The 15505-nt window shown below is 37.4% G+C and overlaps 4 protein-coding genes across 6 annotated transcripts; 3 read left to right on the top strand and 1 right to left on the bottom strand.

Annotated features, from left to right (window-relative positions):
• Positions 1–2208: 2208 nt before the first annotated feature.
• LOC18591543 (C2H2-like zinc finger protein) lies at positions 2209–4611 on the bottom strand. Its single transcript, XM_007017728.3, has 3 exons — positions 3913–4611; positions 3720–3820; positions 2209–2981 (listed from the first exon to the last, which is right to left on the bottom strand). Exons 1-3 carry the CDS (start codon positions 4458–4460, stop codon positions 2326–2328), a joined length of 1305 nt encoding a protein of 434 aa, XP_007017790.2. The 5' UTR covers positions 4461–4611; the 3' UTR covers positions 2209–2325.
• Positions 4612–7920: 3309 nt separating this feature from the next.
• LOC18591542 (uncharacterized) lies at positions 7921–11415 on the top strand. 2 transcript variants are annotated; one of them, XR_016027922.1, is made up of 10 exons: positions 7921–8222; positions 8305–8432; positions 8567–8687; positions 8773–8853; positions 8993–9063; positions 9241–9365; positions 9988–10090; positions 10170–10348; positions 10439–10544; positions 10760–10791. XR_016027922.1 is itself a non-coding variant. In XM_088809023.1 (5 exons), exons 4-5 carry the CDS (start codon positions 10775–10777, stop codon positions 11045–11047), a joined length of 165 nt encoding a protein of 54 aa, XP_088665149.1. In that variant the 5' UTR covers positions 9988–10090; positions 10170–10348; positions 10439–10544; positions 10760–10774; the 3' UTR covers positions 11048–11415. The 2 variants fall into 2 exon arrangements, 1 of the variants encoding a protein (XP_088665149.1); XM_088809023.1 differs by lacking the exons at positions 7921–8222; positions 8305–8432; positions 8567–8687; ... (1 more) ...; positions 8993–9063; positions 9241–9365 and adding an exon at positions 10955–11415 and having other exon boundaries at positions 10760–10846.
• On the top strand, positions 8098–9067 carry LOC148761103 (uncharacterized). Its single transcript, XM_088809034.1, has 5 exons — positions 8098–8222; positions 8305–8432; positions 8529–8590; positions 8773–8853; positions 8993–9067. Exons 1-5 carry the CDS (start codon positions 8098–8100, stop codon positions 9065–9067), a joined length of 471 nt encoding a protein of 156 aa, XP_088665160.1.
• A 132-nt stretch (positions 11416–11547) lies between the features above and the next one.
• Positions 11548–15316, top strand: LOC18591541 (transcription factor E2FC-like). Of its 2 annotated transcripts, none has more exons than XM_088809022.1 (13): positions 11548–12078; positions 12459–12633; positions 12736–12789; positions 12890–12975; positions 13221–13309; positions 13386–13440; positions 13651–13703; positions 13791–13841; positions 13928–13976; positions 14071–14136; positions 14218–14306; positions 14444–14648; positions 14781–15316. In XM_088809022.1, the coding sequence occupies exons 1-13, from the start codon at positions 11839–11841 to the stop codon at positions 14844–14846; spliced, it is 1278 nt and encodes a 425-aa protein (XP_088665148.1). In that variant the 5' UTR covers positions 11548–11838; the 3' UTR covers positions 14847–15316. The 2 variants fall into 2 exon arrangements, with proteins under 2 accessions (XP_088665148.1, XP_088665147.1); XM_088809021.1 differs by having other exon boundaries at positions 14778–15316.
• Positions 15317–15505: the final 189 nt, after the last annotated feature.

Below are 15505 nucleotides of genomic sequence, written 5' to 3'. Positions count from 1 at the left end.
ACGACAAAAGAAGGGAAAAAAAAAAACTTAATCCCATGCTAATTGGACCTCTAATGAGCCTACTTTTGGGTCTGAAGGACCCGAACTCAGGTATCATGGGTTGAGCTTTGAGCTTGATTGCAGTTATAGGTTTAAAAGTCCTGGTCAAGATTGGTTGGCCAAGCCTGATAGAATGGATCCACAGCCTTTTTCAACTTAACTAATTTGTTTCGTCACTTTCTACCCTTTGGATACCTCCTCGAACATCAGGATGTTGGGAAAAGGGTACAAACCTCATCTTTATAACGTTACAACAATGACAGGTGAAACAGGATGTCTAGACTTTTGATCGTCGTGGCTCAGATACTCTACCAGTGCCCTAGCCTTTGCCTTTCATGTATCAGATAAAAAGTTCTTGTAACAACTCAGCTGTTTAATATCAGAAAGCATAAAAAGTTGAAAACCCAAGATATGAACCGGGATTGGAATAAACTTATGCAGCAAAAGATGCAGAAATTTGGGGTTAAAAGATGCCTAATCATGTGTCTAAATCAGAGCTGAAACTTCGAACTGCAACACTATTACATTATCACTCACCAATACCACGTCAATTTGACCATCGCAGCAACATCAACAAGGCCAATGTCATGTCAGTAATTTTAATGAAAAAAAAATTAACAACGTCGATGATTAAATTCATTTATACGAATTATAGTAAAAAAATTAAATCTAACATAATAATAAAATAAAAACATTAAATACAATTTTTTTTCTCTTCCAATAATTTCGTGTTAGGTTAGCCCATCTAGCATTTCTGTCCAACCAAAACACCGAACCATCCATAATTAAATTAATTCATTACCATTATAAGTTTCCATCATTCTTCTTATTCTATGTTCAAATTAATTAAATAATTCCAAAACCATAAGGGTCCGTAATTATCTATTCGACTTTTATATCATTCGCATAAGCAATAGCAAAACTAGAATAGACGCTAATATAGTAATATGCCTCTGTTCTTAGCAGGCCAACAAAATCTATAACAATTAAGTAAAGTCCTAATTAATTACTCATTCTAATTAAGTACTTGAAAATGAATTGGTAGCTTTCACCGACGACCCTGAAAAGGACCCATGGCACAATCATCAACCTGTCAAAGCTCTACTTAATTACGACAAAGTCAAAATTAAATTTGATTTGACTGATAGGAACCTTCTCATTACATGAGCATGGATGACCCCCCAAACTTAATATATAATTTTTAATGTGCAAGATTTTCATTAATCTCAACAGAGATTACATTGATTAAATACTTATTAATTTAATAATTTAATCCGTACCTGTAATGTTACATTATTATAATTACAATATAAAATTCATTTGCTTTGAAATCCGAACACTTGAAACAAGAAGAAAGCAATGAATGTGCATATGCTCAAGCATGTGTCTGCAATTATCGTCAGTCCACTGTGCTTTTTGTAATCAAGCAAACCCATCATCCCTCGGGCCTCACCTCGACCAGGCGTTGTCCCCTTTCCCCTATCCTTGCTTAGTTGCATGGTCAAAGTCCGCCAAGATCCCCACTCTTTTTTTTTTCCTTTACTTTTGCAATTATTCCAAGATAATCTCGCGTGGGTCTTAATAATGCCTGTCCAACTCCTTTCATATTCATGCCCCTTTCAACTTAATATCAAAACTTTCAAGTACAAAAACGTTTTCCATAAAAAAAAAAGGAATTGGGTATTACTCAATTTACATCGAAATAATTCAATTTCAGTTATTTTTTATTTTATATTTAATTCAATCGATTTTTAAACTTTAAAATCAAACCAGCATTAATTTTAATAATTTCAATTTGATTAAATATGCTGAGGGGAGTGGCATAGAAATGTCGGACTTGGGGTTTAAAGTTCGGTACCACAAACCCACCAAGAGGGCACAGTTTTTAGGTGAGTGAATTAAGACGGTGAAAGGTGTAAATGGGAGATGACACTTCAATGACTTTAAACCTCACTCTTTAAAGAATTGAAAATTGCCGTTGCTTTGTCTATTTATAGCACACTGTCTTCATCAATGGTTTCAGTGTCTTTAATTTTAAAAATGTGAGCCAAAGTTTACCAACTGGATTAAATGTTTTTATTACTCTCAAATATTAAATTTCGCCAAACAGATTTATCGATCAGGCGCGCGTGCACAGTTGAGCTAGCAACATTAAAAAAGAGAGAGACAGAGAGAGGTTTTGATCTCGTGTGGACCAACGTAAGATCAAAATTATGTACAGGGTTTAAGGTGGATCGTTTGATTTTAATCAGGTAAAGATGCTGATGATATTTGACTTCAAATGAGTCAAGATTCAAGAGCTTTGTAGATGACTACGAAACAAGGAAGGATGGCCCTGGGATTGAAGACGACTAACTCCTCTAGATTGGAGTAGACGCCGGCGTAAGCAGCTAGGGAATCGTACGAGCCAGCCGATACGCTGCTATTATCCTCCTCCAACGGCGCATCATCCGTCACGCGCTTCACCCTTCCCGCGATCACGCGGCAAACCAGCATTGCCCTACGTCCGTCTTTACAATTAAGTGAATCGTGGGCCCTACCGCTACTAGCCGTAGTGCGGACTCCTTTAAAATCTGCGACTGCGGCGGATCCGCCTTTGTTCTGGAACCCTTGTCTGATTATGGTGCAGACCCCGCAACCCGGGACCGCGCCGCACAAGCTGGACGATCCACGCGCTCCGAGGGAGCACGTCAAGGTTGTGCAATGGAAACGGAGGAGCTCGTTGCCGTCAGCTGCACACCTGGGGTTCTTCCTGGTGCTATTTAGTGCACGTGTCTTCACCGCGTCGCGGCAGTCCTCGAACCGTTGGATGGTGCGCTGGGTGTTGTGGACTTTTAGTATCCGTTCGATCTTACAGATGGGGTTGTCCTTCTTTAGCCAGCTGGATTTGAAGATAATCTCCACAATGTTCCGGCCCGAATCCTCTGGGCCCAACTCCGACACTACACCAGCAAACATCAATAGAACCCGAATTAAATTTTTTCTAAAGGAACTTTTGTTTTCATTAATGGGAATATTAATTCGACTCGTCGGTGGGGTCACGGTCCTCGCAAACCGTGCCAAATTTAGCGTTACAGGTGGGGGAGTAAAATGCACAAATGCAAAGGTGCCACGTCATTGTCAGAGTCCATTCCTACATCTACCAAACAGACAGCTGTGACAATTAACAGCAGTAAATGAATTGTGGTGATTGCCGATGCAAGATTTACGGCAATCAAAAAGTGAATGTTTGTTAAAGCAAATGTAAGAAAATTACTTGGTTTAGTCAATTTTGTAAAGTGAAAAAAAAGTAGTTTGAAATAATTGGCAAAACCATTTGACTGTAATAATTAGTCGTTCATCATGTTATAAACTAGTAATATTAGTTCTTGTTTTCTATTGCATAGAAAAGAAGTGACACTTTTTCTTTAGAAAGTTTGTAACTTCGGATTTGAGTTTCAATATTAAGACAAAATGAACCAAAAAGAGGACAATTAAGATATTCAAAGATAAAAGGATAAAAAAAAAGCAGCCATGCAATCAAGTAAAATAAAACAACTTTTAATGTCTAAACAATAAAATAGTAGTAATTACTGTATAATAATTCAGGCAATTTATGGTATGTCTAAACTAATTAACTAGCAGATAAGCTTAGAGTTAATATAGATGTATGAAAATGTGAAAAGAAGAAAAAGCAGTACCTGCATGGCGAACAGCTTGATGAAGCTCCAAGCTTTCGATCTTTGGGAAGACCTCTCCGCACTGTGAGCAGGCAGAGATAGTTGTTCTTGAAGATGGATACCTGAAAAAAAAAATACATTTTCCCTCATATTTTCTTAAATAAAGAAGCAAAATCTAACAGAAAATAGGGAAATTAAATTAAGCTATACATACCTGCTGGGGTCAACGATCATGTGGCACTCATAACACCCAGAAAGCTTCCTGAATTGCATAGCTCTTGATGAAGATGAGGTCGTGTAGGTGGTGCTAGTGTTGGATCTTGTCGACCCTGATAACGACCGAGTTGACGAGCCATTTGCAGCTTTGCGTCTCAGCAACCCGGTTTCTTGACCCACCGTGCTGCTCTCGGGTGAGTTATCAGCCCTGTGAACAACCCTTGTGTTGCCATGAACAACGTCCCTGAAGCTGCAGATAGAGTTGCAGGAGGAACCAAGCTTTGAGTACCCATGGTGGTGAGGAGGGTTGTTCTTTGAAGGGTCGTGAACTTTCGACCCTTCGACCTGTTTGCAGGTGAGCAAGTTCTTGATTTGGTCCCATGACGACGGTTGCTTTGGCTTTTTCTGCTTTCTCCTGCGCTTGGTCGACAGTTGTTTCTTGGGCCCTGCCTCCTGCTCCGGTAAGAAAGTGAGTATAGCCATAAACAACAAAGCAAGGAGATAATAAAATACTACAAGAGTAGAAGATTTAGCTATCTCTTTCATAAAAGAGAGGAGCTTTTGAAAAAACTTGTAAGAGTTTCTTTTCTTTGTGGGCAGATGGAGAAGGATCCGAGATGGGTAATAAGGAGGCAGAGTGTGGATGGTGGGAGTGGGGTCGCTGGTTATTTATTTCATTTCTGTTCTTCACTTTGTGATTTAACTCTCTGCTGCTTGGTGCTGTTGCCTTTGTACAAGTGCTTACCTTTGGACCACTTAATTATAAATCCCGACGTGACGGTTGATCCATTGATCGATGGACTGGGTCAATGGAAAAAGTAGTTTAATCAAACGGCTCAGCACTGTTTGAGTGCATGGCCGGCCCTCTTTCATGTTATGTGTTTGGACCGTTACGATGCCTTGGCTGGAGTACTTGTCTAGGTACTTGCTGTGTTGCATTGGGCATGCAGTGTTCTTAACCTTTGCACTTGTTTAGTTTGATTCTTTGATCTCGTTTTTGTACTTGGAGATTCACAGTACCTAATTTTGGAATTGGGTTTCTAATATCTAAGACGTGGAGTAGCTTTAACAATTAGAAAAAAAGGGGAAGGGGAAGGGGAAGGGGAAGGGGAAGGGGAAGGTGGCCAATTAGGTTAGTTGCTGCAGCATAATCATGTAGAAACGGGGGTCCAGATTCCAAAAGTTAGCAAAAGAAAAAGAGAATGAGCCAAAGAGAACATCACAAAAGAACGCAGAAAGAAGAGATTGTCCCGTGGCAATTTGCGTCTTCCAATGTCTCTCGCTAATCCAATTTGCGGTGCACATAATCAACGATGAGCCCCCGGCCCCCCTAATATAATCTCCACCAAGGAGCTTTATATCCCGTTTGGACGAACCAATCCAAGATGGGCTAGGTCACTTGACCCCTATTGACTAACTAGCTAACCTCAAGAGTCAAGACATGGCTCCCAACCTGGCCGTAGGGCTCACAGATTGACTGACTCGCTAAGAATATTGCACTGAAGACTTCTGATAGAAGTATTTTGGGGGGGTCTCGAATGATTGTCAACATGATATTTAAAGCCAACTTTGCTTCAGCACTTCCTTTAGTAAAGATTAATTTCTATTCAATTTGAGGTTTGAAGTTTGATCATGGTTGGCCGTGAGTTAGATTAAGACTCGTGCATGGCAGTGTGAAGTGAGAGTGTGAGACCACCCTATTTTCATCACAACAATAAATGCTGTGCGAGCATCCAAACAAAAGCTGCAAAATATGAACGGGAACCGAGTTACAGATATCCAGTAGAGGAGTCTAGCAGCCCATCTGTTCAACTCTAATGAATATAAATTAACTTATTAGAAACAAGCATCTTTTCCGAGAGTTGTTGGAACTCAGATACAGATTTGGCCAACCATTTGCTCAAATGAAAACTAAAAAACAGTAGAGGAAAACAATGCTGTGTCCCCTTGTCTTGAACCAGTGAGGGAACCAGACCACTCCTTATCTGAACCACTAATAAAAAACACCAAGCAAACTAACAAATCCCACACAAAAAGTAATTAACAAAAAGAAGGATTCCTTTGCAAGTACTACTGAAATAGTATTACATTATACATACAAAAATACCTAATCACTACAAATATTTCCTCCCTGCAGGCTTCACATTTCCAAGCTTAATTTTTTCTTTATTTCGTGACCACAAATTAATTTCCAATTATGAAAAGGAAACCAAATCTCAATTATTATATTGGGTTAGCAAGGAGAAGTTTACACGTATGTTCTACAGACGTCTAAAAGAAGAAACTAGCATCCAATCAGTTTCGTATCTCTCTGTTACTCTAGTTAGCTGTTATGGATTAAACCTGAAGTGTTGGAATTTTATTTGGTGGAGTGGTTTGAGTAGGGCTATAATGCTAGAGGGATTGTGATTCAAGCACATTAGCCCATGTGCAACTTGGGGTTTCCTTGGCTCATATGAGTTGGCCGATCATGTTCTAATTTATCTGCACATATGGAGATAGATAAACCAAGTTACAAGGTTTGCGGTTGTCACATAGGCATTACTGTTTATATAGTTGAAGTTGACCTAATCACTGATCTCACCTAGAGATAGATATTTGGTGGAATTAAAAAATTAATCAAATCTATAAAATTATAATTATATATCAAATATTGAAATAATCAAAATTGATTTATAGATCGTTAATGATAGGTAATTCAATCAATTTGTTATAGATTTTCAACAACGAAATAATCAAATAATTAATTAAAATCAAAACCAAACAAATTAAATAAAATTAAACCAAACTCAATTGATTTTTTCCGTTAGAATCCAATAATGTTCACTCCTATTTCATGTGTTTCTGGCTCCCCCATAATTGGGCTTCAAAGGAACCGGTAGGACTTCAAATGAAGGTAGCCCAATCCAAAAATATTCATGAAATAAATATACCTCGTCCTTCAAAGGCTCATAAAATGGGCTAACCGTTATAGGAATTATAGGGCCGCCCCTGTTTTCGGCCCAATTTGGACTTTGATGGTCGGGTATTGGGCTCGCTCAAGGATTCAGATCCAACATCATTCATTCTGCGTTACTTTTCACACCCCTCATTCTATATTTAAACCACTAATAAATAAAACAAACACCAAGCAAACTGACAAACCTCACTCGTTTTAAGTTATTTTCACTTCTCTTTATCTTGAACCACTGAGGAACTAGATCACTCCTTATCTAAATCACTAATAAAGAAAACAAACACCAAGCAAACTAACAAATCCCACACAAAAAGTAATTAATAAAAAGAATGAATCCTTTGCAAGTACAATTGAAAATTTATTCCATTATACATGCAAAAATATATAATGATTACAAATATTTCCTCCCTGCAAGCTTCACATTTCCAAACTTGATTTTTTCTTTATTTCATGACCACGAATTAATTGCCAATTATAAAAAGGAAATCAAATCTTAATTATTATATTGGGTTAGCAGTTGGAAGTGTACATGTATGTTTTACATACGTTTGAAAGAAGAAATTAACATCTGATCAGTTTCCTCTCTTTATTGACTGTTATGTTGATCAATAATTTAATCAATTCGATTATAAATTTTAAAGAATGAAATTGTCAAATAATTAATTAAAATCAAAATCAAATAAATTAAATCGAATTACCCAAATTCAATTGATTTATTCCCTTAGAATCAATTTTGTTCACTCCTAATTTTATGTGCTTCTTGCTCCCTCATAATTGGGCTTTAAAAGGACCGACAGGACTTCAAATGATGTAGCCCAATCCAAAACAATTAATGAAATAAATATTCCTAGCCCTTAAAGGAGGATTGGCCCATTTTAAGAATTATTGGGCAGCCCCTGTTTTCGGCTTTATTTAGATTTTTTATGGTCACGTATTGGGCTCATCCAAGGATTCAGATCCAACATCAAACAAAAACACAATCGTCGATTCTTCATTGCTCTGTTTAGCGGTTAAAACCTTGAACTTAAACCCTAGACGTTAAGGTTTTATATGCTTTCGACGGGCAAGTTGGAATCTTTAACTCCTTACAGAGTTAGATTATGTTCTACGAACACCTGAATCCTTAGCAACAGAACTTTTTGTACCTTCTGTTTTTTTTTCGTAAAATTTAATTCTTTATCCTTTTAATTTAACCGCGGCATTTCTGTTTAAAATAAAGGATCCAACATGTCCGAATATAAACCTCAATCGGATTCGATTCAAAATCCTAGAGTGACATGGGAAGGTTGCAGCGTATTGCTCGACATCAACGACGGTGATCGCCTTGTTTTCGCGCGTCTCTCTGCCGGCTCGTAAGCTCAAAACATTTGCTTTACTGATTGTCATATAGTTTTGAGTTTAATTGGTTGATTTGGGTAATGAAAAATGTTGTAGGACCTTGAAAATTGGGAATAAGACATGCTCTTTGCAGCCACTGATAGGATGCCCCTTTGGTTCTCTGTTTCAAGTTGAAAGCGGAAAGGAAAAGCCTTACCTTTCCCGCTATATTCCCTCCACCGAAGGTTTATTATTTTTTCTCTGTTCAAGAAATTACTGAAGTTATTGGTGTGGTTTAATCTTTCGTATTTTTTTTGGTTGAATTCAAATTGATTCTAAAGGATACTCTTTTGATGTTTTTGCTGGATATATTTCACAGATAGTAATGATCAAGATGAAGGAGGTTGTCAATTAAAAGAAGAATCCCGAGACAACCGAGCAATAATTGATAACAATCAAGCCCAAAGTCTCACCGGTTAAGATATAGATGCAATGCGGAGGTGAAGAAGTTTGTGTATTTGTGGTTAGTTATGGGCTTTTTGAGTACATGAATCTTCACTGATTGCATATTCTTTTATGATGCAGACAGGGGCAACAGGAAACGAAATTGTAGAGGCTCTCATTGCTAACAGTGCAACATTTGAAAAGAAAACACAGTTCTCACAGGTTAGTTCACGTCATGCCCTGACATTATCAGTTGGTAGCAATCTTGAATAGTATAAGCTGGTTTGGTAGACTGATAGACGAGCACAAGAAGAAAATGAAACTAATGTTGGAATGTAAATATTTTGTGTTTTATCTGCAGGAAAAATATAGGCTTAAGAAGCAGAAGAAATATGCACCCAGGGTACTTCTAAGACGCCCCTTTTCTCGAAGGTGACTCTTTGATTCTTAATTCAAGTTGCTTTTTTGAGATGTTATTTATCGTATCTCTCTTTACTGACTTGCATTTTACCACTATTTGTGTCAGTATGGCGTTGACTATGTTTTGATCATTTACTTCTATAGACAAATCAATTGGAATTCATTTGTTCTTCCTTGCCTCTGATTCAGATTTTTGCGGGTGGATGCTTTATCTCAGTTGCTTTCAATGGCTAATGTTACTGCAAATTCAGATGTCCTTGTAGTGGATATGGTTGGTGGACTTCTTACCGGTGCTGTGGCAGAGCGTTTAGGAGGTATGGAACATGTTTTGTTTCCTAGGGCCCTTCAATTATTGTAACTGATACCACAAAACCTATCAGTGTGACATTACTAATAAAATATAGTATTTTTACGTTTCTTTTGTATAATGTGCAATGCAGTTCAAAACTTTTACTAGATGTTGTCAACTATCAGGAACAATGAAGTCTTGACTAAATTTTATTTGAAATGCATTTTTAAAGTTTTTCTTACCTGGAGTTTCCTGGTTGTGGTCATTTCATCTGTGAGAGGGCAATGTTGCACACATTATCTGGTTGTTGAATGATACCTTTTGGTCAGCAGGTACAGGTAGTTTGTGCAATACTTATCCTGTAGGTAGACCCTATCCTATGGAGATAATAAGGATGTTCAACTTCAATAATGAAATTTGAAAGAGGTACCCTAGTTTTTGAGTTTTGTGAAATTTGCCTGAAATGTTATCTTATAGATCCAAGTAAAAGCTAGCTCCTTTTATCTCATTTTCATTGAGCATTTTCCTCTACCACCAACTCCTCTTTTCTTTTTACCTTTTCTCCCGCACATGGAACACATATAGAAATACAGAATTATGCTCATGAATCATGGTATTCATAATTTATTTTTTCCTCTTGGTTTCAGAATTTTGCGGTGTTCGCCCAAAGACCTTTGTTCAGCCCAAAATGGAACTGATGAGCAAGTTGGCCAACAAAAAGATGTCTCTACAGTGGAGAGTCAATCTAATGTTAGTTATGCTCCCTTCTTGTAGAGTTTGTTCTTTTTGTCTCTGACATCCCCTAAATGTGTAACAATGCTTTCCTTAGGAGCAAACATCCTTATCAGTTAGCACGGAAGAAGTTCATCTTTCATCAGAAAATAATGTTGCAGACCTTGTTCCTGAGAATGAACTTTCTACAGTAAGCAAAACTTGCAAAGCCCCAAAAGCTGGAGACAAGGCACCAAAAGAAGCCATTCAGTTATGGAAAGAAAATGGTTTCTCTAGGTACCTAAGCTACAGCTGTTAAACAATTGCTTTATTAATCAAAGAACCATTTAATTCCATAATTCTTATACTTTCAATGTCTTTGTGTAGCCTAATTATTGCTGCACCAGAGCAGGATGCCTGGAGCTTAGTTAAGGATTTACTGCCCCTTCTATCATACTCAGCTCCTTTTGCAATCTATCACCAGTATCTGCAGGTCATTTGCTTTAATTTACTCCCTGATTACTGCTCTAAATCTTGATAAGAATGGAATTTGGACTTCCCATTTATGTAGAAAAATTGGTAGTCAGAGTATTCCCATGGCAAAAGGGTCGATTTTCACTTGCAATGAACTTTTGTACTTCTATGGGTATATTTGGTACTGTCACTCTTTAGAAAATTAATTTGAGCAAACTATATGTTCTAATACAGCCTCTTGCGACATGCATGCACAATCTGCAACTTGAGAAAATGGCAATTGGGTTACAAATTTCAGAACCTTGGTTACGTGAATATCAGGTCTTCTTCTCTTCTTCCTCAAATGTTTTTCTATAAAAAAATTATTTGTTTCCTTTTTGGTATTAATCGCATTACAGTTACATGAAGTTATTTAATGTTATTATGCAGGTTCTTCCATCAAGAACCCATCCCTGCATGCAGATGAGTGGATCTGGGGGTTACATTCTAAGCGGTACTAGGACATTTACGAGCCAATCCTAGTTCTTAAAATTACAAAGAAAGGAAAGTGGAGAATGTCCTAATGTGATACGTGTACTCACAGTCTACTCTAGCCCCTTAAGATATTTAATGGAAGCTGATGACGTAGCTAGCAACCAACCAGATTACAACATGTGGTGGTTGAATAAACGCCATGTCACCTGTTGAGACCTTATTTATTTGTACAGGTTGCCACAGACGTGGCACCACGTGGCACACCATTTCCATCTGGTTTCAATTTCTAAGTTTTGGAAATGCAAATTTTACTCTTTTTTATCTTTATTTGTAACTATACCAATTCGTTGTTGTGATAAAAGTTGGTGATGTAAACTACTTTAAATTTGAATTTAGTTGACAGATTTCCAGTTTCAGTTAAAGTTGTTGATTTTTTTTATGAAACAGCTCGTACATTGTGTAACTTCGAAAATTTATGGAGAAATGGGCCAGGGCCGCATTCTGAATGTGAGAATTTGTATAAGTGGGCCTGCCCTGGATTCTGTTGGATCGGATAAATCTGGAGAACCCTAGCCTACTTAGCCTAATAGGCAAATTGCGGGGGAGCCGATGGCGGGCCGTGCGGATTCGAACTCTCCGCTTTCCTCGGTAGACCCTTTTTCCTCCTTCCCGCTGTTTGCTCACCTCCCCCTTTCTCCCTCTCTCTCTCTTTCCTTTTCCTTTTCAATTTCAATCTCTCCCTCTATTACTCTCAGTTTGCTGTAACTCCTCTCTGAAAATCGCGCCTCCCTAGCTTTTTCCATCTTTCTCTTCAGAAAAGAAAAGGAAAGCTGGCACTGATGGCGAATTCGAGCGAAGATCCGAGCCGCTCATACCATCCTTCGCAATTTCAGTTTCAGCTGCTCCATTCTCATTCGCAGTCTCTAAGCATCGAAAGCAATCAAAATCAGAACCAGCCGTTGTCGTATGGCAAACGAATGTTCCCTGCTTCTTTAGGAAGGCCGCCTCTGCTCTTCTCCTCTTTTGATCAAACCAATGCTCGCCTCGACCACGCGCCTTCTGCTTTTCCTACTCCCCCTGTGAGTTTCTTGCCCCTAATGATTTTTCCTTTTTAATTTTTCTTCGATTCTTTCTGCTTTTATATCTATCTTTTTTAAAATTTTGACGCTGACTTTATGTTATAAATTGGATCATTAGAGAGCTTGTATAGTACATTGTTAATCGATATGTTAGTTATACCGTTGAAATCTTCTTTGAGGGGATTTTAGTGGTCTGATTTTGGATAGAAACTATGATTTCTCTGGAGGACTATGGGGTTAATATGTTTTCGTTGTTGATAAGCCCATTGGGGATCAATAAAATTTTGATCTTTGTCGCATTGGAAGTAAAATTTCCAACCTTGACCTTTTATGAAATCTTTGTCATGAAACATTGTAATAAGTGTTGGCAATTGATGCAGACTAAAGAAAGAGAGAGTGACGAGGCTCAGACGAGTGGAAGGTCGGACGTCCCTGGACATGGCAAAGTTGTTAACCGTCCTTTGCTTGAACCAGAGCATACCAAAGGTGGTAAGCATAATAGCAAAGCAAAGGCTAAGAAGAATGCCAAGTCTGGAACTCAGAAACAAAATGCTGGTATTGTTGATTGATAGCTGCGAGTAAAACATAAACAGACATTTGTTGTGGAGTTATTGTAAGGGCCATTCTTAGTTTTCTTTCAACTGGTCTTCCTTGCAGATTCTCCCAATGGACTGAATGCAGCTGGTAACTGTCGATATGACAGTTCTTTAGGTTGGTTCATGTTTGTGCTATTTCTCCTCTTCAGGTCCTTGCGTATAAAAACAATGGCACTTATGCATTGTTGATTAAATGCCTTCATCTTTGTTGGCAGGCTTGTTAACAAAGAAGTTTGTGAACTTGATCATGGAGGCCAAGGATGGCACCCTTGATCTGAACCGTACTGCAGAAGTGTTGGAGGTATAAAAATATGTATCCTCTGTAAGATTTTTTTTTTTTTTACTTTTCTTCTTCTTTTTTATACTATCTTTTAATATAATAGTTTATTAATACATAACTTGACTGTAATCCAAGCAACTTTTATACTATTTGTTAAACATTTCATCAACTGGCGACTGTAGTGCCATAACATTGACTCACTGATGTTTGATTGCTGACAAATTCTTTATATCATCTTTTCTTGTTTGTTCTCTTCGTTTTAACAGGTTCAGAAGAGAAGGATATATGATATTACAAATGTTCTTGAAGGAATTGGATTGATAGAGAAAACTTCAAAGAACCACATACGTTGGAAGTAATAATGCATTATTTTTATTGAGTGCTTCTATGCAAAATGTAAATTGATAATAACCTGTAGGCATTGTAAACAGGGGATCTGATGATATGGGGTCAAAGGTGCTGGATGATCAAGTTACCAGGTTAAAGGTGCATGCTGCATTCTGTCTTTTGGATCTCCTTATTGTTAGTTGCTTTTATATTGCTGCATGTTCCATCATGCCCATCTGTTTTTTGTCTTGTTCCTTGTAGCATATATACCAGCATAATATTATTTTTCATGGGTGATAACTTGGACCATACAAAGTGAGGTTCTGCCTGGCCTTTCTAACTGCATACTGTAAATTGGTTTTATTGCAGGCTGAGATTCAAAGTTTATATGCTGAAGAACAGAAGCTTGATGAGTACATAAGGTTTGGAAAATTAGGATTTTGAGAGTTTACTTGATGTTTTTTGATCTATTCTTAGTGCTTTAAGTTGTTATCATGTTCTCTCTACAGGGAGAAGCAAGAGAGTCTGAGGTCTCTAGATGAAGATAAAAATTATCAAAAGTATACTCCCTTCAACTTAACATATTGATCTCCTTTTCAGATATGATTTAATTGTTCTGATTTTATTTTCATACCTGCACTGTAAGGTATCTTTTTTTGACAGAGGAAGATATAATGAGTCTTCCGTGCTTCCAGGTCAGTCATCCATAGAAATTGGAACTCCCGTGGAACTAAATCTTATGTTAGAAATATTTTTAACTTACTTTCTGGTTATGCATTATTTGTACAGAATCAAACAGTTTTTGCAATTAAAGCTCCAGAAAATACTTATATTGAAGTTCCTGATCCTGATGAGGTGAGTGGTTTGGTGAAATGGGTTTTAAACTTCTATAATGCATTAGAATTTGATTGGTTAGCTGCATTTATTCATACTCAGGATATTGGTTTTCCACAAAAACCAATGCAAAGGCAGTATAAAATGATTATCAGAAGTCATATGGGACCAATTGATTTGTACCTCCTGAGGTACGTTTATTATGTAATTTCAATTACTTGAATTTATTTGGCTTTTTTTCATAGAATTCTTTACCCCCACCCCCTTCTGCTGCATGCTTTTACTATTTACCATTGTTCAATAACTGTTATGTTCTTGATGGTTGTAGCAAATATGAAGGTCAAGTTGAGGATACAACTGTCAAGCAGGCCAAATCAGTGGATACATCTAGTAGTTATGGGCTGTTGTGTGGAGTGGAATGTCCGGAGCTCTCTTCAGAAGAGAAAGCGAGTCAAAACAATTCTTCTAAAACAGTGAATTTGGTTTGCCCTGAAGCATATGGGATTCAGAAATTAATTCCTACAGTCAGTGAAGTAAGTCTATTTGAAAGCTTTGCAGCACTCTTTTTAAGTTCTTTTTCCTTTTTCTTGGAAATCATATATGTGTATGCATCATGCAGATGGAAATTCAACTGACTTGCTTCATATTTTATCCATCTTTAGCAGGCTGATGATGATTACTGGTTCCTATCAGACCCGGGAGTCAGCATCACAGACTTGTGGGACACGTAGGAGCTAGGAGCTTTTAATTTTTCACAATTTACTGAATTTTTTTTTTCTGGAATCTGGCTGGTGCAATCAGAATGGTTTGAAGGTCTATCTGACAGGAAAACCAGTGGATGCTAATCTATACTCCTCTCTAACATAACAGAAAAGGAGACTCAACCACAGTAGGAGATCGATCACTCTCAAGATGAATGCACCTACAATGGTGCCGCATTAGTTTACCTATAAGCACCACCTGGGGATGCTGTCCCAAATGTATAGAGAGGCAGTTAGCTTACATTGAACATGACGTTACTGACATTGTTTCTTGACCACAGTTCTAGGTGTAAATTTCATAGCTACAACTTACTCCTTCAATGAAACTGATGATTCTGGAGCCAATGAGGTCTTATGTAATCTTCTGCTACATCCAAGCATATACAGCCAGGATCAATTTCTTAATGAAATAGGATAGAATATTTCTATTTTTGGAATAACAGTTTATACTTTATATTATATTGATATTTATTAAATATTTTTGGCACCACTTTTTATCAGAATTTTTTTAATGCATGGTTAAGAAAAATATTATCATTAATGTATTGTTCTCTTGAATTTGGTGAAAATAACGTATTAAATGCAAAATATGTTTTTTAAAATAATATTTTAATTATCTTTAATTAATG

This window comes from Theobroma cacao, chromosome 8, assembly GCF_053813885.1.
Source record: "Theobroma cacao isolate CCN51 chromosome 8, ASM5381388v1, whole genome shotgun sequence".
Classification (NCBI taxonomy): Eukaryota; Viridiplantae; Streptophyta; class Magnoliopsida; order Malvales; family Malvaceae; genus Theobroma; species Theobroma cacao.
This window is presented reverse-complemented; position numbering and strand designations above follow the sequence as displayed.

What these genes read in the sequence shown, in the direction of transcription:
- LOC18591542 (XM_088809023.1), top strand. Translation starts at nt 10,775, where the DNA reads ATGCACAATCTGCAACTTGAGAAAATGGCAATTGGGTTACAAATTTCA. An exon ending in CTTGGTTACGTGAATATCAG is followed by an intron (nt 10,847 to 10,954) that starts GTCTTCTTCTCT and finishes GTTATTATGCAG; the next exon opens with GTTCTTCCATCAAGAACCCA.
- LOC18591543 (XM_007017728.3), bottom strand. Translation starts at nt 4,460, where the DNA reads ATGAAAGAGATAGCTAAATCTTCTACTCTTGTAGTATTTTATTATCTC. An exon ending in ATGATCGTTGACCCCAGCAG is followed by an intron (nt 3,821 to 3,912) that starts GTATGTATAGCT and finishes TTTTTTTTTCAG; the next exon opens with GTATCCATCTTCAAGAACAA. An exon ending in TCAAGCTGTTCGCCATGCAG is followed by an intron (nt 2,982 to 3,719) that starts GTACTGCTTTTT and finishes TTGCTGGTGTAG; the next exon opens with TGTCGGAGTTGGGCCCAGAG.
- LOC18591541 (XM_088809021.1), top strand. Translation starts at nt 11,839, where the DNA reads ATGGCGAATTCGAGCGAAGATCCGAGCCGCTCATACCATCCTTCGCAA. An exon ending in GTACTGCAGAAGTGTTGGAG is followed by an intron (nt 12,976 to 13,220) that starts GTATAAAAATAT and finishes TCGTTTTAACAG; the next exon opens with GTTCAGAAGAGAAGGATATA. An exon ending in AAGAACCACATACGTTGGAA is followed by an intron (nt 13,310 to 13,385) that starts GTAATAATGCAT and finishes CATTGTAAACAG; the next exon opens with GGGATCTGATGATATGGGGT.
- LOC148761103 (XM_088809034.1), top strand. Translation starts at nt 8,098, where the DNA reads ATGTCCGAATATAAACCTCAATCGGATTCGATTCAAAATCCTAGAGTG. An exon ending in CTATATTCCCTCCACCGAAG is followed by an intron (nt 8,433 to 8,528) that starts GTTTATTATTTT and finishes TTGATTCTAAAG; the next exon opens with GATACTCTTTTGATGTTTTT. An exon ending in TAATGATCAAGATGAAGGAG is followed by an intron (nt 8,591 to 8,772) that starts GTTGTCAATTAA and finishes TTTATGATGCAG; the next exon opens with ACAGGGGCAACAGGAAACGA.